Source organism: Oncorhynchus clarkii, chromosome 15 (assembly GCF_045791955.1).
Source record: "Oncorhynchus clarkii lewisi isolate Uvic-CL-2024 chromosome 15, UVic_Ocla_1.0, whole genome shotgun sequence".
Lineage (NCBI taxonomy): Eukaryota > Metazoa > Chordata > Actinopteri > Salmoniformes > Salmonidae > Oncorhynchus > Oncorhynchus clarkii.
The window spans coordinates 31,087,196-31,109,153 of record NC_092161.1 but is presented as its reverse complement, the minus strand read 5'-3'; the positions used below and the strand labels follow the sequence as shown (position 1 = coordinate 31,109,153).

Genomic DNA, 21,958 nt, shown 5'->3' with positions numbered 1-21,958 from the left:
TCAAGGAGGTGATTGGAGTCCAGCTGAGTCAGATGACGCGCAGGTGCGTGTAACGATGGTGACAGGCGTGTGTCATAACGAGCATCCGGATGACCTAGAGACCTGAGAGGGAGCACACGTGACACATTTCTTTCCTTCTTAATGCGTTTGAGCCAATCAGTTGGGTTTTGACAAGGCACGGGTGGTTTACAGAATGTTGCCCTGTTTGGTAAAATACCAAGTCCATATTATGGCAAGAACAGCTCAAATAAGCAAAGAGAAACGACAGTCCATCATTATTTTTAGACATGAAGGTCAATCCGGAAAATGTCAAGAACTTTGAAAGTTTATTCAAGTGCAGTTGCAAAAACCATCAAGCGTCACGGTTGAGACTGGCTCTCATGAGGACCGTGACAAGGAAGACCCAGAGTTACCTCTGATGTAGAGGATAAGTTAATTAGAGTTACCTGCAATGGACATTAGACCGGTGGAAATCTGTCCTTTGATGAGTTCAAATTTGAGATTTTTGGTTCTAACCGCTCAAATTTGAGATTTTTGGTTCTAACCGCTGTGACTTTGAGACGCAGAGTAGGTGAACGGATGATCTCCACGTGTGGTTCCCACCGTCAAGCATGGAGGAGGAGGTGCTTTGCTGGTGACACTGTCAGTGATTTATTTACAATTCAAGGCACACTTAACCAGCATGGCTACCACAGCATTCTGCAGCGATACGCCATCCCATCTGGTTTGCGCTTAGTGGGATTATCATTTGTTTTTCAACAGGACAATGACCCAAAACACACCCCCAGGCTGTGTAAGGTCTATATGACCAAGGAGAGTGATGAGTGTTCCATCAGATGACCTGGCCTCCACAATCACCTGACCTCAACCCAATTGAGATGGTTTGGGATGAGTTGGACCGCAGAGTAAAGGAAAAGCAGCCAACAAGTGCTCAGCATGTGGGAACTCCTTCAAGACTGTTGGAAAAGCATTCCTCATGAAGCTGGTTGAGAGAATGCCAACAGTGTGCAAATCTGTCATCGAGGCAAAGTGTGGCTACTTTGAAGAATATAAAATATAAAACACTTTTTTGGTTACTACATGATTCCTTGTGTTATTTCATAGTTTTGATGTCTGCACTATTATTCTACAATGTAGAAAATAGCAAAAATAAAGAAACTCTTGAATGAGTAGGTGTGTCCATACTTTTGACTGGTACTGTAGGTACGGTGCTCTAGAACAGCTAAATAGGTACAAGAAGACATTACATTTCAGTGCCCCGGGGGAGACATAGCTAACTGTCTGTTTCTCTACAGTACATTGTCTGGGGGCAGTACAGTCGGGATCACAGTCATTTCTCTCGTCCTCATCGAGCCCCTTTAAGCGCCTCCCTTTCCCCTTCCTCCTGTGCCATTGGATAAGTGGTGACAGGAAAACACAGTGCTTTTCTATGTCTAAGCCTCACTGGTCACCAAGCAATCACCAAGCATAAAGGTCCTTCTTCACCCGTCTTTGGCTTTCCGGCGTAATCTCTCGTCCAGGCACCGGCCACGAGTGGCACAGTCTCTTGCGCCCTAAGGTCCGATTCATCTCCAACCTCTGGGCTAAATCTAGTAGATAGCCCTTGTCTTGTTTTTCGAAATTCAGGCTAGCCCACTTGTTTTTCTAGACTATTCCAGGCAGACTCCGGGAGGGCAAAGCAGACATGTTATTAGACCATGTTAGCTGGAATATATGGTTTATTTCAGCCTGAATCGAGAATTCACTGCCTTAGCACGGTAGTTTGACAGCTTGGAACACTTACAGTTGTTGCTTTAACAGCGTGTTTAACTGTTGTTTACATAGCAGAAACCCCATCTACTTGACAAATCAATAAATTATTCATTAAGATATTCATAAATGTTCTAAGATAGAAAATATTCTCCAAATCCTGTACTTGACCCACTCTATGTTTATATCGCTAATTTGATCGCTAAGCAAACACGTCTGGCATGAAAACAATTCCGGTAGTATTTAGGAAGTAACTCCCAACTTAAGAAGTACTCCCAACTTAAATATTAGAAATGCCACGTTTAACGCCTAGTTAGCCCCGGTGTTAAAAGCTTGATTTTCTGATGTTTCCTGCAGAAAGCGAATGAAGGCTATGGAGCAACAGATTGCCAGCTTGACTGGTCTTGTTCAGCATGCACTTTTAAAGTCCCCAAACACTAGTGGCACCAACGATTCTCTCAGGTAAGCAAGAAGATGAAGAAGGGAGGCAGCGTGGGACATTGAGTTCTCAGAGATAAGCCCAGGTTGCCCCAGCAAATGTGGACAAAGATAATAACAGATAAACTAGCTCTCGATATTTGCCAGCCTAGGTAAACAGAACATTGTCGAAGGGAAATAGTGTGGACGAGGGGGTCTGATATTGACTGGCTGCAGTTATCTTTGCATTTCAACCTACTCTGTGGAGATCTTTGTGCTACTGTTTGCTTGAGTTTCCAATCATCAATCTCAATGTGGGCACCATGATTGGAATGAAAATGGGATGGCTTACTATGGGAACAGACTGCTCCTAACAGTCATCATGTTAACCTGTCCGTCTATGTCAGTCTGTCCATCCATACTGTATGGCTGTCTGTACGTCTACAATGCTTTTACTAATACATGTCAACCCTAACTCCAGGACAGTTCCCAGGGTTTTGCATGAATTGTCTTCTATTGTGATTCAACATAATTAATGTCTCTTTTCCTCTCTGTGTGCGTAGTGAACGACCCATGAAGACATCAAGGCAAGCGTCTCCGGTTCATAGTGCACCCAGTGCAGGTCAGGAGGACCATTATTACCCTTCTGCATGTATCACATTATGGTGTGCGTCCCAAATAGCACCATATTCCCTATATAGTTCACTACTTTTGACTAGAGCCCTATGGGCCCTGGCCAAAAGTAGTGTACTATATAGGGAATAGGGTTCCAGTTGGGACGCGAAGTTGTGTACTATGTATGGAATAGGGTTCCAGTTGGGACGCAAAGTAGTGTACTATGTAGGCAATAGGGTTCCAGTTGGGACGCAAAATAGTGTACTATGTAGGGAATAGGGTTCCAGTTGGGACGCAAAATAGTGTACAATGTAGGGAATAGGGTTCCAGTTGGGATGCGAAGTAGTGTACTATATAGGGAATAGGGTTCCAGTTGGGACGCAAGTAGTGTACTATGTAGGGAATAGGGTTCCAGTTGGGACGCAAAGTAGTGTACTATGTAGGGAATAGGGTTCCAGTTGGGACGCAAAGTAGTGTAATATGTAGGGAATAGGGTTCCAGTTGGGACGCAAAGTAGTGTACTATGTAGGGAATAGGGTTCCAGTTGGGACGCAAAGTAGTGTACTATGTAGGGAATAGGGTTCCAGTTGGGACGCAAAGTAGTGTACTATGTAGGGAATAGGGTTCCAGTTGGGACGCAAAGTAGTGTACTATGTAGGGAATAGGGTTCCAGTTGGGACGCAAAGTAGTGTACTATGTAGGGAATAGGGTTCCAGTTGGGATGCGAAGTAGTGTACTATATAGGGAATAGGGTTCCAGTTGGGACGCAAAGTAGTGTACTATGTAGGGAATAGGGTTCCAGTTGGGACGCAAAGTAGTGTAATATGTAGGGAATAGGGTTCCAGTTGGGACGCAAAGTAGTGTACTATGTAGGGAATAGGGTTCCAGTTGGGACGCAAAGTAGTGTACTATGTAGGGAATAGGGTTCCAGTTGGGACGCAAAGTAGTGTACTATGTAGGGAATAGGGTTCCAGTTGGGACGCAAAGTAGTGTACTATGTAGGGAATAGGGTTCCAGTTGGGACGCAAAGTAGTGTACTATGTAGGGAATAGGGTTCCAGTTGGGACGCGAAGTAGTGTACTATATAGGGAATAGGGTTCCAGTTGGGACGCAACCCATGATCTACTTAGAGGTACAGTTCTCTGTTGCATATCCCTCAAGTTTCCCCCCAGGATGCATTGCATAGACAAGTCTCGTAATGTCACTCAACACAACCTGCCATATGCTCTCCCCTACTGCCCCACTAAAACACCCAGTCAGTCAGACAGGCGTCTTTGCTCTTCGCCGACTCATATTCCCCTCAAATCCTCTCTCGTCATACATTCTAGGCAGGGGCAAAAACGCTACTAACTGAATATGTGCTGCTGAAAGCATTAGTTAAAACAAGAGAGATGTATTATTTCTCGATCCCGCCAAGACGATTCAATCTGGTCTAGCTAGCGGTCAGGGTGGATGAGAGTTCGATAACAGAAATGCAATCTCGAGCCAAAGCAACGCCTCACATCTTTGGGTTTCTTCTTCTTCTTACAGGTTTCCCTTTGCGTATTGTTCCCATTCATGATATACAGAACACGAAGAATTGACTATGGCTCATAATTCTGATTCCTCAAATATTTCCTTGTTGTTACTTCATAAGCTGTCCCCATCACAAGAGCATCCTCTCGGTCTCCAAACAGTGGAGGAATCCTAAATGGCACCCTATTCCCTGTATGGGGCACTATTTTTGACCATATAAAAGGGTGCCATCTGGGAAACAGACAGTGTGACACACATGAGCAGCCTTCATCCGAACCTGCACTTCAGGTCTGTGCAGCTGTCATTCACTATGAGAGGACTATGTGGTGAATGTCGGAGGGGGATTACAAAGTGACAATAGCACTGTGTTTTCTAGCCCCACTGCAGGGCTCTACCATGGTTGTGTCCCAATTGGCACCAAGTTCCCGTTATAGTGCACTACTTTTGATGGGCCCCGGTCAGAAGTACTGCACTATATAGGGAATAGGGTAACATTTGGGACGCAGAAGATCTTACTCTGTGTGGAAGGAGTGCTCTCTTGCTCGCTCTTTTGCTCGCTCTCGCTCTCTCTCATTCACTCAGAACATTCTCCTCTCTCATTGTTCTAACACTTTGCAGGGACTTGTTCTCTTCCGCTAAGGGACTTGAGTGGCTTAGTGACACTGTGCCACTCCCACCTGTTGACAACAAGCGCCCCAGAGACAGAACTCAACCTCAGGGTCAGGTTTCAAAGGTCATAGGTCATACTACTTCATTCTGAATGGGAGAAACAGTGTAATTGAATTCAACTTCAGTTACTGTCAATACAGACTGCAGTTGGCATGGCTTGTCAAGAGTCATTCTGTCGTCAGTCTCCAAAGCCAGAGGACATTACGTCTGGTGGTTGTTTTCGACAGCAGACAAACCCGTCTCCCGTCTCTTATTTCTCACAATGATTGCATCCCAAATTGCTCCCTATACAGTACATTACTTTTGGCCAGAGTTTGATGGGGCCTGGTCAAAAGCAGTGCACTGCATAGGGAATAGGGTTCCATTTGGAATGCAGTCATGGTGAGGTTGGCGGTCGGCAAGTCTATTTCAGTCAGCACTGCCAATGTAAGTACCCGTGTGCTCCTCTGGGCAGCGGGGGAGACGCCTAGGGAAGCACAGGCCCTCATTACTTAACATTAGGAATATTAAATCAGGAACCAACACAGCTGTGGAGAATGTGTTTGGAAATGAGCGAGGCGAGTGAAGCGAGGCGAGTGAAGCGAGCGCTGGGCTGTGGCCAGGCCAATGCCCTCACAGAGGTTGCATTTCAAATGGCACCCTATTCCCTATAGAGTGCACCACTTTGTATTGCCACCTTCTCTATGGGCCTCGGTCCATAAGTAGTGCACCACATAGGGAATAGGGTAGTATTTGGGATGCACACAGATACAAGGCCGTACGTGAAAAGGAGGGGGGGGAACATTCATGCATTACACCACCCATTCAATCTCAGAGGAGACGTTTGACTTTTTTACGTGCACTTTTGACTGCGGGGTATTTCATTTGCAGTAAATAAGGGAGCTATGTATTGCGTGCTTCCTCCAAAATCTGTAGGGTTTCCATCACATTGTGAAAGGGATTTATGTACTTGTGAATGAACCTCTACAGCATATGAATAATTAAATGCTATGGATTAATATGTTTTCCCATTTAAAAAAAAAATGTATTGTTCTAAATCAGTTTTTATACAGCTAGATAAAGCATGTTTGTGGCAAGTGAGCCCTCTATCCAAATCTATATTTTCTTTCCAGTTTTGTTATCACAAGTGAGGAACTGACTAGCTTATAGTGGTTTTAAATGTGGCTATTTGATTTGATCTTATTCAGGAGGTTCCCCTGTCCTGGCACCCAAAAGTGCCACGCCCCCCTCTGAGAGTGGCTCCACCCCCATACTCCCAGGCCCCACCCCCTTCCAGACCAACCTGCTCCAGTGCAAGAAGAATGTCTCGGACCTTCGGCTGCAGCTCCATCAGATGAGACAGCTGCAGGTAACGCCACCAATGCTCTATCTAGGAGTAGGATTATGTTTCCCCTAGACGCTGATCTTGGGTCAGTTTAGCATTTTCCCCACTTATGGTTAAGGTTAGGATTGGGGGAGGGAAAGCTGATCCTAGATCTGTACCGAGGGTAAACATTACCCGGGGAGCCCCTATCTACTCTTATTGGTTATCAATTTGATATCAGCTGTCAAGCGTTGCTTCTCATTTATTCAACTACTGTCTATCAGCTCATTTTCAACCCCCTCTATCTGGATTGGCTAAGAAACACAAAACTCAGCGTGTGTGTATGTGTGTGTGTGTGTTACCTAGCTCCAGAACCAGGAGGCTCTGCGTGTGCAGCTGAAGCGGGCTGAGCAGGAGATCAGTTTGAAACTGGCGGAGGCCATGAGACATCTGGAGGACCCGGTCCAAAGACAGAGAGTCCTGGTGGAGGAGGACAGACACAAGTACCTGGGCTTGGAGGAGAGGGTGTTCAACCAACTAGGGTAAGAGTGAGTGTGTGTTACTGACTAACTACAAGTACACACCTTCCAAACATAGCTCACAGGCACCGGCAGGCCATGTCTGTCTCTCATTCAAGCCCAGAAATCACTGAAGTATAGGACCAGGCAGCCTGGGCAGGCAATTATTCACAGCATACTCTCAATTTAATTCACTCGTCGCGGTTTGCCAATCGGGAACGGTAATTGAATCCTTTTAATTCTGATATTTAACAGGCAAGGTCATAGCACTGCCTGAGTAGAAAGCGGTAAACATATGCCCCGATAAACATCACGATAGGAGCATTTCCTGAACGTTGGTTTTTTCAGGGTTAATCAGACAGGCGCAGGGCGCTGGATTCAGCTGTGTTTGACTTGGCGCAGTGCCAGGTCTTACTCAGCAAAGGCCTGCCGTAGTGTTTTAAATATGGCTCGTTAATGAGCTCTGTTTGGCTGAAGCGCTGCGTGCGTGACAGGGAATGTGGTGTGAAAAGACGGAGCCTTCTCCTCCGGATAGAAACGCAATTTAATACAACCTGGGAGAGTGTCTGCTGAGGGTTCTAAAAATACTCTGAGAGGAAGTGAGGCGACAAACGACCAAGGTTTATCACTGTTACAACCACTGCAGCAATCCAAGGGTACATAACATGAAGATATTGCTAACGTGGAGGATGTCAGAGGAAGGTCAATTAAGATGTCGTGTATTGCGTCATTCTTTCACAAATGTCAGTAGGATACAGGGTATTCCATCGTTTTAAGCACATGCATTTCCAATCCTAGGCTCGATTAAATAACTCGGACTGGTCATAGGGAAGATCGGGGCAAATGCCCGGATGGGCTGGTCAATCTTTAGCACAGTGGGTTGGTCTTAAGTGGGGCTTTTGTACAGAATGATCATTGTTTGGCTAATAATGGGGACCTCGAGGGAAACATTTTTTTTCCTGTTTGGGGACCAATTGTGTGTGTGTGTGTCTGTGTGGGTGGGTGGGGGGGGTCTGGTCCCAGTCTGTCCCTGGTCACTCCTATTTATTTCCAGTCAGTTCCGTTTACCAGTCATCATAAGCCCGTCAAAGAGGCTAGATCTGAGCCAGCTGTCAGCACTAAGCCAGTGATCCTACTGCCCTTGAGCAATAGAGAAAGATGAGAGAGAGTTGAGTGCCCATGAAGCCTCCTCAAATAGATGATCCCTGGGACATCACAAGTGTTTGTCAAGCTATCTTTAGAAGTGTATTTTAATGATGCGACACTTTATAGACTCACTTTCTACTTTCTGAAGTCCCATTATAGCTCTTTTAAGAAGAAAGAGCAGTTTTTTCCCCTTGTCAGCTCTTCAGTTGAACTTTTCCATAGTCATCATCAAGAGGCCTTGACATAAGAGGGCCGCGACGTCAGTAGTTATTGTCTTTTCACTCCCTATTGAGAGCAACTTGACAAAAAGTTTACGGTTCTCAAGGGAAGTTGGTCACACACAAAAAAAAAAGAATCACCATTTAGTTGATTCTTCATGCAGTTCAGAATAGCACACGTTGATGTCATCCGCCCAGCACATTTCCCCTTGGAGTTGACTTCTCAGGATCCCATGGATACAGTGTATCAAGCGGATAGGATCCTATGTAAGGAAGTGGTCGCACGAATAAACCCCAGTTTCCATGTGAACACAGTTGAGGTTTTGGCAAGTAACCCGATCCAGTCGGAGCGGACTCACATAGAGGAGGTGCAGCGTGGTCTGACTAAAGGCAACTTTGGCTATTAAGGTTGGAGGGCTAACTTTCCTACCGCCCAGATGTTCTTGTTTTTTATTTTTTTAATTATTTTTTTAAAATACAACATTGTTTGATTTGATCTATATATTTTTTTTCATGCCCTCTTGTCTTTTCACTTGTCATTCAGTTACCTCAAACTGGAGCTCCCTCTGTGCCCATAAGATTTAAATGAGTATTGTCTGCCCCCTAGTGTCGGAATGGAGGCAGTGTTTCAGGTGACTCTTCTCAAGTCTGATCTCTTAGCATCTCTAGTATGTCAGGGATTTGACGGTGCCTCCGTATCTCATTTGGTATCAATGGAGATGAAAATGTTTGAATGGATTTATGTAGCGCTTAGTTAGAGGGAAACCCACTTCATCCACCACCAATGTGTGGCAACCATTTATGGCACAAACCTCACCACGCATCAGTTAGCATGGTGGAGAGGTGAGGAGTGATAAAAATGAAGCCAATTATGAATGGAGGTGAGCTGGTGGTTTTGAATGTCCTCTCTGTCTGTGTGTGTAGGGAGCTGGAGCTGTATGTGGACACTCTGAAGAGGGAGACCGGCCCGGCGGGGCCTCACAGAGCTGTGACACTGAAACATGTGGAGGAGGGGGCCGTTAGCCTCAGGAGAGTGGGAGAATCTCTGGCAGGACTCAAAGGTAAGACTGCAGTACAGTATAGCCTACTTTTAAGACCCATACAGTACCTTAGATTATATGCGTTGCCATGGATTCCATAGGTTTCTGTGTGCTAGGGTTTTCAGTTAAAGGTGAGAAGTCCAATAATATAATTGATTAATTTATACTGAACAAAAATCTAAATGCAACATGTAAAGTGTGGGTCCCACATCGCTGTTAGTGAAGTTTAGCCTTTGTCAAGATAATCCACCCACTTGACAGGTGTGGCATATCAAGAAGCTGATCATTACACAGGTGCACCTTGTGCTGGGGACAATAAAAGACCACTCTAAAATGTGCAGTTTTGTCATACACCACAATGCCACAAACATGTTGCATTTATATTTTTGTTCAGTATAATAACATTTGGGTAACATAATGCTACAAACATACCTATTTTTTGTTTTTGTGTCCAAAAAGAGAATAAGCTTGAAAACGGTATGTTGAATAACAGTAGAGTTCTGCTGATGCAGCACACTAATAAAGTTGTCCTCCAATGATGGTTGGTGAAGTTAATAGAAAATATAAATCTGAAACATGGTATTTCCTGTGTGTTTTCTCAGGGGAGTTTCCGGCACTGCAGACCAGGATGCGTGCGGTGCTGAGGGTGGAGGTGGAGGCTGTGAAGTTCCTCAAGGAGGAGCCCCACAAACTGGACAGCATGCTGAAGCGAGTCAAGAGCCTCACAGAGACACTCAGTAGCCTGAGGAGGTACATGTACCAGGGAGGGACCGGGAGTGTGCACTTGTTCACTCCCCCTCATGCATTTAAAAGCATTTTATTGTTGCAAGCGCGGCTGGGGGTTCTCTTCACCATATTCCTCACACCAGTCCATTCTTTTTAAATCCATGAGAGGGAGTGTACAAGTGCCACTTCAAAAGAAGGGTAGAGACTCAAATCAAATTTCAAATCAAATTTGCACCAAATACAACAGGTGAAATGCTTACTTATACAAGCCCTTAAAGTTTTAAGAGAATATATATTTTTTAAAGTAAGAGATAAGAATAACAAATAATTAAAGAGCAGTAGTAATTAACAATAGTGGGGCTATATACAGGTTGTACCGGTTCAGAGTCAATGTCATTGTGCAGGTAGAGTTATTAGTGACGATGCATAGATAATAACAGAGAGTAGCAGCAGTGTATAGGGATACTTAAAACATGAACATAACAAGTGGCTGGAGTCTTTGACAAAAGCAATTCTGACACCGCCTGGTATAGAGGTCCTGGGTGGCAGGAAGCTTAGCCCCGGTGGTGTACTGTGATGTACTGGGCCGTACGCACTACCCTCTCGATGGTGCAGCTGTAAAACCTTTTGAGGATCTGAGAACCCATGCCAAATCTTTTCAGTCTCATGATGGGGAATAGGTTTTGTCATGCTCTCTTCACTACTGTCTTGGTATGCTTGGACCATGTTAGATTGTTGGTGATGTGGACGCCAAGGAACTTGAAGCTCTCAACCTGCTCCACTACAGCCCCGTCGATGAGAATGGGGGAAATCGAGGGAGTGAGAGGTTAAAAGAGAGACATTGAGAGTGGATGGAAAACAGAAGCTTCCAGAGAAGTCAGACAGTGGGGAGCATGACTATAGTGTAAGGGACACTAACAGTTGATTATGCTGGCGAGGCGTTGGCTCTGATCCCATCCGATGGGTCATGCGGAATGGACAGAGGTGGCGTCCATCTTAATTTAGCTCTCCATTGAACCGATAAGTTAATTAATTTGGGCGCAACACGGCTCCCTGCGGCATTCCATTTCCATATAAACATCTGTCAGAGACACTCTGCTCTGTGGGTCGTCAACACTTTTTCCAAGGGTGCACCACACAACGCAGCCAAACTAATCTACATTACCTCGTCCCGTCGGTGCATTTTTCTCCCCGCACTTCAGAGATGATTACACTCACTTTGATGCTGGGTTTGGGCCAAATTCACTTGGGGAGGTTTATTGTGTTTTCAGGCTAAAGAAGCTTGGATGGTGCAATAGTTCTTTCAAATTCCAAAGTTCTGTATCCCACTAAGGGTAGGAGGTTAGGAGATTTGAAGCATGCTTTCATAGGAGCATGACATATGTCCTCATAGCTGCAGTATGTTTTTAACCTTAACCTTAGTGGGATACAGTTTAGATTAACCAGTGTTTGGCTGCTTGTGATCAGTCTACTTTCCAAAACTTTCCCAACATTTGTTTTTGGGGGGGGGGGGGGGGGGGGGGGGTATATTTTCAGAAATCCTGGTTGGAATATTCCAGGAGGAAATAAGCACAAAATACAGAATCCTCCAACCAGAATTTCATTTTGGGAAAGTAACCTGAAGTCTAATAGTAAGTCTATCCTGCCCTCTACGCCCTACAGATGTGCTACAGAGGGTCTGCTGAAGGGATCTGACCCTGCTATGTGTGCCTCAGTGAAACCAACCCCATCAGAAAGCAGCCCAGTCACCACCACCACCACCGTGGACTCCGACCCCCCAGTGGAGCCTCCAGCTTCCCCCTCGGCCCTGCCCGAGCCCCAGAGCTCCTCCATCAGGTCTGAAGTGGTCATGCCCTCCTCCCCCATGGTCATCCACCACGTCCAGAGTGCTCCGGTCCACATGCAGCAGTCCCAGCAGTCTGCAGCCCTGCTGGTCCAGCCCAGCCCACCCACGACCCCCACCCACAGCCAGGGCCGGGACTCCCCCAGCTCAGCCAAGGGTTCCACTGGCACCGCCTCAGCCTCAAACTCCAACCCCTCCAGCCAAGGGGGAAGCCCTGCCCAGCAGAAGAAAACCCCTGCTGCCCACCTAGAGCTGGCGACCCAGGCTCCGGTCAATAACGGCAGCAGCGGGACAGGGAACCTCTTAATCGAGGAGATTCACACCAAGAGCAAAAACAGGGCCATGTCTATAGAGGTAATACGCCCTATGGACGTCATACTGCACTTCAGTCCTCAGTCTATGATATACAATTTCCCCTATGGGTTATTATTTATCTTCCCTCCACTGCTGTCTCCTCTCTCCTCCCTCTCCCCCCTCGCTCTCTCTCAATCCCTCCCCTCTCTCTCTCTATCACCCCCCTCCTCCCCTCTCCCTCCCTCCACAGGTGGCAGAGAAGGAGTGGGAGGAACGGAGGCAGAACATGGGCCACTACAATGGGAGGGAGTTTGAGAGGATCCTAAATGAGGCCCAGGCCAACATGATGAAGGGCATTCCCAGTCTGGATGTGCCGAGTGAGGGGGACGCCTCTACAGCACCCTCTGCTGCCCTGGAGGAGCCAACCCCAGGCAAGGGTCTTTTATACAGCTTTAGCTCCTACTATATTCCACTGCTACATTTTGTTTTATTTTGGACAGGTTTTTTGAAGCAAGTAAACCATTTTTCTTCAGGAAAATGACCCTTTGTAGTTGTCAGGTATCCCTCATTGTTGACCTTTTTGTTTATTACAGAAGAGACTCAGCTCAGCTCAGAGAAACCAGCCATAGCCAAGCCTGCTGGTCCTGAGAAACTCCCCAAGTCCGTGCTAGAGAAACCCGCCACCACCAAGCCTATCGCTGCTGCAGACAAAGTGGGCAAAGTCAGCTTGGAGAAGGCCATCAAGTCCCCTCCTCCTCCACCACCCAGAAAGACCTTCCCCACCTCCAGCTCTGGAATGACCACCACACGGTCTGGTGAGGTGGTTTACACCAGCAGGAAGGAGTCTGCCTCGGGACAGGTCAGTCTGCCGTGTAGTTAGGCTGCAGGGTAGTCTGCGGTCAACTAGCTCTGATCCAGGGGGTTACACTCGGCTTGCTGACACTGAGCCTTCAGCGTCAGCAAGCCGCACGTAACGCCCTGGACCAGAGCGAATGGCAAACCGTAGACACCGTTTCTACTTGGGTGGGTCAGACCTGACCGTAAACAACATGGGGAGAGGGGATGAAGTCGAAGGACAGTTAATCAAGCAATCTGAGAACCTTATAATTGATATTGGAATGGCCCATGTTGCACTCTTGTGGTAAATAGTATTGATGCTAGTATTCGAGTCATATTAAAAATAATTCCCGTCCGCCCAGGAGGAAGATGAGGCTGAGGTCCCACCACAAGCCCCAGCTAGCCAGTCCAAACCCACTAAGGTCCCGCCGGAGACCAAGCCCAAGCCCTCCACCCCTCCCCCCATTGCTGCCTCAGCCAACCACGAGGAGGAGGAGGACGAGGGAGACAAAATTATGGCAGAGCTCCAGGTGAGAAACACACCGTACATCCAACAGCTGCTGTACATTGACCGCCACACACACACATACGTCATACTTCAGCAATAATGCCCGACGCAACGTGGGGTGCCTGGACACAACCCTTAGCCGTGGTATATTGGCCATATATCACAAACCCCCCCGAGGTACCTTATTGCGATTATAAACTAGTTACCAATGTAACTAGAACAGTAAAAATACATGTTTCGTCATACCTGTGGTATACTGTCTGATATACCACGGCTGGGAGCCAATCAGCATTCAGGACACGAACCACACAGTTTATAATATGCAATAATGATCACATAGAACCACCGGAAAACACATCCACATACACACTGATGATGGTTGTGAGGAGGTTGAATGTGCTGTATCTCTCCTTGACTGTGGGAGTGGGTCCTCTTGTCTCTTCTTTTTGTGGTGGCTGGGTTACCTTCACTTGGCAGAGGATGGACACAGTCATTTACAAAAGCTGAATTAACCATGGTCTTCCCCTTAGATAGTTTAACCATTCGGTAACCACAGCACTAGGTTAATAGTATCCGAGTAGTATCAGACCGGCACCAAGCAGAAGAATGTTCTCCACTTCCCTGTCTGGTACCGTAGGTGTTTCTAACAGACTATCTCACATATGGTAGGCAAAGCATAGGTAGGCTCTAGACATCAGGGCCCTAAACCCTAATCCCCTGACCTATCTTCAATCCCCAGGTGTTCCAGAAGTGCACAGTTAAGGATGTAGGGGTGAAAAGTAGTGTGCTAGAGACACACCCTGCTCGAGTTGAGCCCCAGATCAGAGAGCTAAGACCCGGGGCCTTATTGCCCCTCAAAGAGAAAAAGGTAAAGGATGTGGCGCCGTTTAGCCGTCTGTCTAACTGCCTGCTGCTGCCCACTACGTGACGCCAACTAACGATTGCCTTAACCTTCTCTGTGCCTTTCACACTTCCCTGCTTCTGCCTCAGCCAAGAGATCTGTACTGTAACAACTCCACTACCCAACATCCCTTCTGTTTCTGACTTGTTCTCTTTTTCCCTTTTTGATTTCAATGGGACTCGTGGCTTGGACTTGTTTTTCTCTGATTAAGTCTGCAGAAAATGTCTGGGAAAGTTTGTGTGCATCCAACACATGAATGAGGTCTTGTTGCTACTGGTATTTGATTGCGTTATGTTTGCCTTGACTGATCCAACCAATAAAATAATCCTTTATCTTGAATCCAGACGTGGTCGAATGGTCTTGTCTGTTTTCTTTGGAATAACTGCCATTTATTCAAATAATAATCATTTGCTTCTAGACTTTGATATACGAAATGACGTTGAGTTGGATTGGCTATTGAGGAGAACGAGGTTTTATTACTTCACACCTAGGTGACAGACTTGTTTTTGCAGACTTGGTTTACTTTTGGTCACTTTGACCTTTGACTCTTTTTCTGTACTTGCTTTATTTCTTGGGAACAATACCTTACTACTTCTCTAAACCTCTATAGAACTGTAACTTGATCTGCTCATTCATTTTAATACCCAAAGATATGCCTACTGTGGTTGTTGTCCACAGGAGAAAAGTCTGTGTTTTAGATTACAGTTACACAGTAAACTACAGTGTGGTTGTGTCCCATATATGGCACCCTATTGGCTATATAGTGCACTACGTTGGACCAGAGCCCTGTTTGCCTTGGTGAAAAGTAGTGCACTACAGGGTACCATTTGGGAGGTACACTGGATCTTATGTTCCTTGCTCAGAAACGTCGCTCAGAAACCTCGCCACGTGAGATATCGTACATGAGAGATCCAGTTATTTTGTGGGTCAGATTTGATGTCGTCCTTGAAAACCCAATGTTCGGCGCCCACATCAGCAATCAGGATTTCGTCACGTTATTCCCACATACGCATTTTCAGTCATGCAACATTGTATTCCACTCACCAACATGGGAATGATTGAAAAAACATTCTTGTAGCACCAACAACAGTGAGGATATTTAAAAAATGATACAACGCTGAACATTAGCTAGTCTGTGGATAGAATGAGTGTCAGTCTATACTCCAGATTAGAATAGTAGTTAGTTAACTCTAATTCCTTAGTAAAAGGGGCAATCTGGGATTGGTACATCCATTTTTTGGACTTTTAGGATAGACTACTTCGTTGTTTGAATCCCAAATTGTCCCTTAAAAGTTTTTTTTTACATAATCCATTCCCTTATCCATGAACTACATTCCATTCCAACTCCCAATATCCATAACATACCATAACCATTCACTTGTGCCTGCATGAGTTATCCTATAAGGCATCTAACAATACTTGTAAACAAACACGTTGTAAACACCGAAGGGACTGAAACATGCTGACGTTTCAGGATCTACTTCTTATCTTCTCGATCTTGAAATGCATACCATAGTACAACAACTCAAACGATGCCTTATAGGAGGGTTGTTGCCCAATGCAGTGTTAAGACTGTGGATGTAAATACCTATGTGAATGTACCATGCAATCCACAGTGTCTTCAACCTTGTTTCAATTGGCACTTTAAAATCAGGGCCAAATTCGATCTGTGCCCACTTAAGACCTGCCTTGAATTGAAATGTCAATGGAAACGAGGCTTTAGAGTGCAGTTGCGCCATACGGTGCACCCATAGAGTGCAGTTGCGCCATACGGTGCACCCATAGAGTGCAGTTTCGCAATAACGCTGTCCCTTAATTCACAAACTGTCCTAGCAGAGCTCGGAGAAAACTCGGGAGGATAAACATCCCAACGCGGATGAAAACGGGAACACCACCCCTCTTCGTCAAAGTCCAGGGGTACGAAAAGCATATTTTGACCGCTAAAACTTAATAGTGAAAACATCTCAGGGCATTTTATTAAGCTAAGAATAGTCTTTTGACATACAAAGTTTCAAACGTGCCTTGACATGTTTCAAAATGTCCGGTTCTACAGCCTTATGAAAGTCATTTGCATGCCTTACATGTCATGAAATACAGTGTGCTCCCATATCGATAGGTTTGTCATGTGGTATATAGTGTTGTGGTTCTAGCTTTTAGCATGGAGTGTTGTGGTTTTTAATATAAATTCTCTCCTCCTTTCTTTGCCGTATACAGGTCATATACTACGTCACTGGGCAGATCTCCAAAGAGCAGCTGCCACCCCCGGCCGCCGCGGACGAGGCTCCGGAACACAGAGGCAACCCAACACTATCCCCCTCACAGGTGTCAAATGTGAATGCTAATGACAATTCCCCAAGCCAGCAGCCTCAACCGAAACCCCAGCAGTTAGGGCCACCTGTATCTCCCAAGCCTCTGTTCTTGAATGGCCCCAGCCCTCTGTCTCAGAAACAGGTGGTGACCTCAGAGTCATTGAAGACCAGCCCAGGAGTGGTGAAAGGGGTTCTGGAAAACCCAGCGACCACCACTGTAAATAAGCTTCAGATAAGCACAGTCAAGAGGATAGAGACCTCAGTCTCCTCAGTCGTCCAGGAGTCCAGCATTCCCCGCAGTAAGAGTGTTGTGTTGCCCGCTGCATTGCCTGAAGTCCCTCCACCAACCACCATAAGAGAGGCTCCTAAAGCAGGGGTGTCTCCCCCAGAGAAGGCTCTTAGTGAGGCCACTGATCAGCCCAGACACTGGTATGAGGAGGTGGATGAGGAGGCCAGCCTGAGCCCTGACCTCCCTGGTGAGGAAGCCCCTCCGCCCCCAGACAACATTGCCTTCATGATCACCAACAGCAAGGTCCAGGCCCTGTCCTGTGGGGAGTACCAGGAGCTGGTCAATGCCAAACGGGGCATCCAGACCGTGACCGTGTGTGGGGGACCTGGGGAACGGGAGATGACCAACACCACCCCGGGCGGCTCGGCGGGGTCACAGGACAATGGCTTCAACAACAAGAAGCCGGTCATCATCATCTTCGACCAGCCCATGGACATCCGCTCGGCCTACAAGCGCCTGTCCACGGTGTTCGAGTGCGAGGAGGAGCTGGAGAGCATGCTGGCCGCAGAGCGCATCGAGGAGGAGGACGAGGAGACGGAGGAGACAGAGAGGAGCAGTGGTGGACTGCAGGTAAAGGTCAAGGCCCCCAGCAGTGCTCTTAGCTCTTCCAGTAGTAGCTTGTCGCGCTCTTCCTCCTCGACTTCGGAGCTCGCCGAGTTGTCCGGTGATGGCAAGCCAGATGGGAAGAAGAAGTTTACGTTCAAGTTTCCCAAGAAGCAGCTGGCCGCTCTGTCGCAGGCCATCCGCACGGGCACCAAGACGGACAAGAAGACGCTGCAGGTGGTGGTGTACGAGGACGAGGAGGAGTCGGACGGCACAGTCCGACAGCACAAGGAGGCCAAGAGATTTGAGATCCAAAGTCGCTCCAAACCATCTGCTGCCCCGGCAAACAAGACGCCCAAGGCCCCAGCTGCAGCCATTGTAAGGAGGGAGCACTCGGACTCCAAAGGCAGGACGGACAAGATCCGGAAGAGCACCTACAAGACCCTGGACAGCCTGGAGCAGACCATCAAACAGCTAGAGACGACCATCAGTGAGATGGGCCCCGCAACGCACCACCAGGAGAAACCAGTGAGGAGTGCAGCCAGCGTGGAGCCCCATGCTGGGTGTGTCTTGAGTGGGGAGAATGGAGGCCTGAAGAGGTCCTTATCACTCCCTTCCAAGAGTTCACTCCTCAAGGTCCCCAAGCCCAGCAAGGCCTCCTCTCAGAGGAAGAAGACCAAACCTCAGCTCCTCCCCCGGCCAGCCGTCATCCCCACCGCCACTGTCACCCCCGTCACCAGCCAACAGGTCTCTTTCTAAGCTCTTGTCAATCGGGAGGCTTTGGGCCCTCTTTTTAGTCGTCCCTCCCTCCCTTCACTCCATCCTAACCACTGGGTTTACCAATCAACCACTTATTAACTCACACCCCAGGTGTTTTGGAAATGTCAGAGCCCTTCTCTGTTTTTTTCTCCCTCTGTGTGATCATGGTTCAACATGATTAGGGAGTGGCATTTTCAATGGGTCCCTCCTCCTGTCTCTCATGTCTCTCCTTCAGTTGGCTGCTCAAACTCTAACCGGGGCTTCAGCCAGTAGTAGACTCTTAATCACACAATGACACTCAATGTTGATTACACTGTCTTTTTTGGTTTCTTGAAGCGGTTGTTCTTGGACTGCATGAACTGTAGGGTTATACGTTTTGGTATAGGCTACTACGGTACAGGGGGTGCATGTGCTCTTACCGGTGTTATTAAGGTTAACTGTGAGGGTAATCTTGAATGAACAGTTTTCTGACCTGTCAGTGCCTTGTTTATAACAGTTTCTCATACCTCCAATATGGTGTTCTGTTTTTTTTTCTTTTTTTCTTTCTTTTATTTTCTTTCTTGTTTTGTTTCGTTTGGATCCTCTTGCAGAACGCAACCAGTGTCGCTTCCCCTACTAGTCGGATGCCAGTGCCCCTGTCTGCGAAGTCCAGGCAGTCGCCAGGGACTACTACTGACAAAGCAGGAAAACAGCAAAAGCTACAGGACAGCACTCAGAGGCAGTTTCGACAGGTAGTTTTACTATAGGGCTTTACCAGAGACCATAGGGACTAGAGGGAACACACCTGTATAGTGAACACAGGACATAGAAAACGAGAGGCCTGTGCTAAAGGGGGGGGAGGGGGGGGGGTGTATTTAAACAACCAAAGCTGTGAGATTAAGTGTTTCGTTTAAATGGGATTGAGGTGGCCATTCTGGCTTCTGTTGATGTTTTCTCTTGATCTACTCTGACTGAAAGGCATGTTTGACTCTTGACTGTTACCCCCATAACATCATCGTACTGTATGCTCGTGCATGGTCCACACTGCTCATGGCGGCTTTTGCTGTGTTGGTGACATGAAAAAATAAATGTAAAGAGAAAGACAAAGACAGATATACCCTGTCATTGACTGAGTTCTCCATCCCATCCCGTTTCCATCACAGCCGAGTTCCTAAACAGTGTTTGCCAACCAACCCCAGGATGCTTTACTAAACTGATACTTCCGATGAGCCACGCTCCCTCCTACCCTCAATGCACCTCTACTAAACCCAAGCAGCCTACCCAATACGCTCCTTTCTTTTCACAATGCACAGTTACTAAAGGAACACTTTAATATCCCTCCCTCCGACACTGGTGGAACCTGCTGGATCTCTGCGTTCACCATTTATATTTCACTTCAACAGAATGGTGAACGCAACGATAGGGCTGGTTCCACCAAGCTACACCTTCCTCCCTTCTCTTGATGCTCCTCTACCACCCAGCTCTCTTCCTTGGTACTAGCAGTCAATGCAAATATTCGCCCCTCCTGCTCCCGATATGCACTTGTATGTTTTCCACCCTCAAATAAATAAATCTCTCCCCCTTTTTATCTAACATGCTCCACCTTTTCTCCCCGACCAAGATGCATCTCTGTTTTTTTTGCCCCTCCTCTCAGTTGTTGTCTCCACTTCTCAGAAAGCTTGACAACCACTCCCAACACACAGGCAGCACCTAGAGATGCCCCCACCCCTATCTCCAACCCTTTATCCCTCCTTCCATCCTTTCAATCTTTTCTTTCCCCTTTTTTAATGAATAGTGTGTTTCTCAGTTACGGTGCCTCAAGTAACCCAGTAAACATAGAGACTGTAGCTAGTTTTGTGTGTCCATTTAGTAATCTTAGTAGTCATAGGTTTGTTTGTGTGATTGTTTCATGTCTATAACTTATGTGAAGCCAATGTTGTCTTGCATTTTTTTTTTTACATTTGTTACCTTAAATCACCCGTTCCCTTTTTTGACAACCAGTCTTTGTTCTGGCATCTCTGTTTGCAGGCTAACGGAAGCACTAAAAGAGCGGGGGGGGATCATAAAACTACTTCCCCTACTGTACCTACCTCTAAAATCCCAGCTTTTTACCCTAGCTCTGGTAAAGGCAGCACCTCCCAGTCTGCTCCAAACTCAGATGCTACTAACCCTCTTACCCTTTCCTCGTCCTCTTCCTCCCCCCACACCACCAAGTCCTCCATCCCATCCCCTCACGCCCCCCGCCACCCTGGCTCGGCCCTCTCCACCTTCTCCCACATCCCCTCCCTCTCTAACGGTTCCTCCCTCAAACTCCCCACACCCTCTCACACAGGTAAAGCTCTTTCGTTCTCCTCGCAGACTCAAAACGGTCGAGCACCCTCCTCCTCCTCCCCCTCCCCTCTGTCGCCCACCCCGTTGGGCCCCGGTGTGAAGAGCATCCGCACCATACACACCCCCAGCTTCACCAGCTACAGGCCCCAGAACGGCAGCAGCGGCAAATCCTGCATCCCAACCGCCACAGCAGCCAAGGACTCCACTTAGCTCCCATACAGTAGCCCCGTTTGGGTTACTTCTCAATCTCGTTATTCATGTTTTTGTTGTTGTTTATTGGTTTGTACTTTATTGTTAAAGCGTAATTGATGCACTCCCCACCATTCATATTTCCATTTGATTTGACACACGCATACTCACACCGATGCTTTGACTTCGTTTTAAGTTGCATTTCCCCCATTGGCTAAACTTGAACCCGGATTTTAAAAAGGCGTATTAGAGTACTGAGTAAATAGTTTTAAAAAGAAAAACAAAAGTGATATAGTTTTACTGCTTCGTAGGTTATGTGGAAGCTCTCGCTTTCTCAATTCGCTACTAAAAACGGGATTGAAAATATATTTTTCTTACAGTATCTCAGAATGGGAAAGAAAAATATGAAGTTGATGTACAATCACTATGACCATGTGAAATATTGTGTTTTATTTTTGAAAACCAGAGACTGGATAACCATAGTATATTTTGCTCTTACATTATTTCGTATGTTGCCCAACATTCAGCATAACCCTAGTAAATGCCTTTTATGAATGCATACTGTACCGTATGTATAAAGACGTTTACAGTGAAACTGCATTGGCTTCTATTTTGTTAAGAATATCATGCACTGCCAATTTATTTTAGGAGATAAAAAAAAAAAAAAATTTTAAGGAGGTTTAATTAAATATTTGTTTGTCTTTCTGTAGTTATTGTGCCTATTTGCCAAAGTTGTTATGACATTTCCTGACTGTATTACTGTAACCATGACATACCAAGTGACAACTCTACGGCACACTCGAGGTGTGATGGCTCAAGTCTTTCCCTTCGACAGCTTTACTGGAGGTCTCTTAAGTTCATGTTTATTCATGTCTAAATGTATACCGTACTAAAACACACAAGTCATCGGTGAACTGTTCTGCCAACGTGTACATAAAAGCTTCTAATCAGAACTTTAGTCGTTTTGTTGACATACCAAAGTTGATTTGTATGCATGCCTTCAAGATGCTTTTAGGAGAGGGAAAGAAGAATTCATGTTTGCACAGATAGATTTTTGTAAATATTTTGGTTTCTCTCTCATTTTTTGTAAAGCTTTAAACCATACTACATAAAAAGCAATGTGGTAAAGAAAGGAATAATTGTGTTGTAATAAAAACAATAAAAAGGTCTGCATGCTTGTAATGCATTTGAGGATGTTTCTACTCACTTTTAGTTTCTCTCCTGTTTCGCTCTCAAGCCTGTACACAGTTCCGACCATGT

The 21,958-nt window shown here is 46.4% G+C and overlaps 1 protein-coding gene across 18 annotated transcripts in view; it reads left to right on the top strand.

Annotated features, from left to right (window-relative positions):
• Nucleotides 1-21,884, top strand: part of LOC139367203 (sickle tail protein homolog) — a 225,790-nt gene extending 203,906 nt beyond the window's left edge. For 9 of the 18 annotated variants that reach the window (XM_071105380.1, XM_071105375.1, XM_071105374.1 and 6 more), the window contains 15 exons: nt 2,107-2,211; nt 2,730-2,788; nt 6,153-6,313; nt 6,635-6,810; nt 9,075-9,211; nt 9,793-9,940; nt 11,579-12,113; nt 12,304-12,484; nt 12,647-12,912; nt 13,253-13,420; nt 14,138-14,266; nt 16,136-16,216; nt 16,514-18,187; nt 18,790-18,930; nt 20,207-21,884. In XM_071105380.1, the coding sequence (XP_070961481.1) occupies nt 2,107-2,211; nt 2,730-2,788; nt 6,153-6,313; nt 6,635-6,810; nt 9,075-9,211; nt 9,793-9,940; nt 11,579-12,113; nt 12,304-12,484; nt 12,647-12,912; nt 13,253-13,420; nt 14,138-14,266; nt 16,136-16,216; nt 16,514-18,187; nt 18,790-18,930; nt 20,207-20,719 (4,474 nt within the window). In that variant the 3' untranslated portion in view covers nt 20,720-21,884. The remainder of the gene's footprint in view (nt 1-2,106; nt 2,212-2,729; nt 2,789-6,152; nt 6,314-6,634; nt 6,811-9,074; nt 9,212-9,792; nt 9,941-11,578; nt 12,114-12,303; nt 12,485-12,646; nt 12,913-13,252; nt 13,421-14,137; nt 14,267-16,135; nt 16,217-16,513; nt 18,188-18,789; nt 18,931-20,206) is intronic. The other 9 variants (XM_071105384.1, XM_071105377.1, XM_071105376.1 and 6 more) reach the window with 3 other exon arrangements.
• Nucleotides 21,885-21,958: the final 74 nt, after the last annotated feature.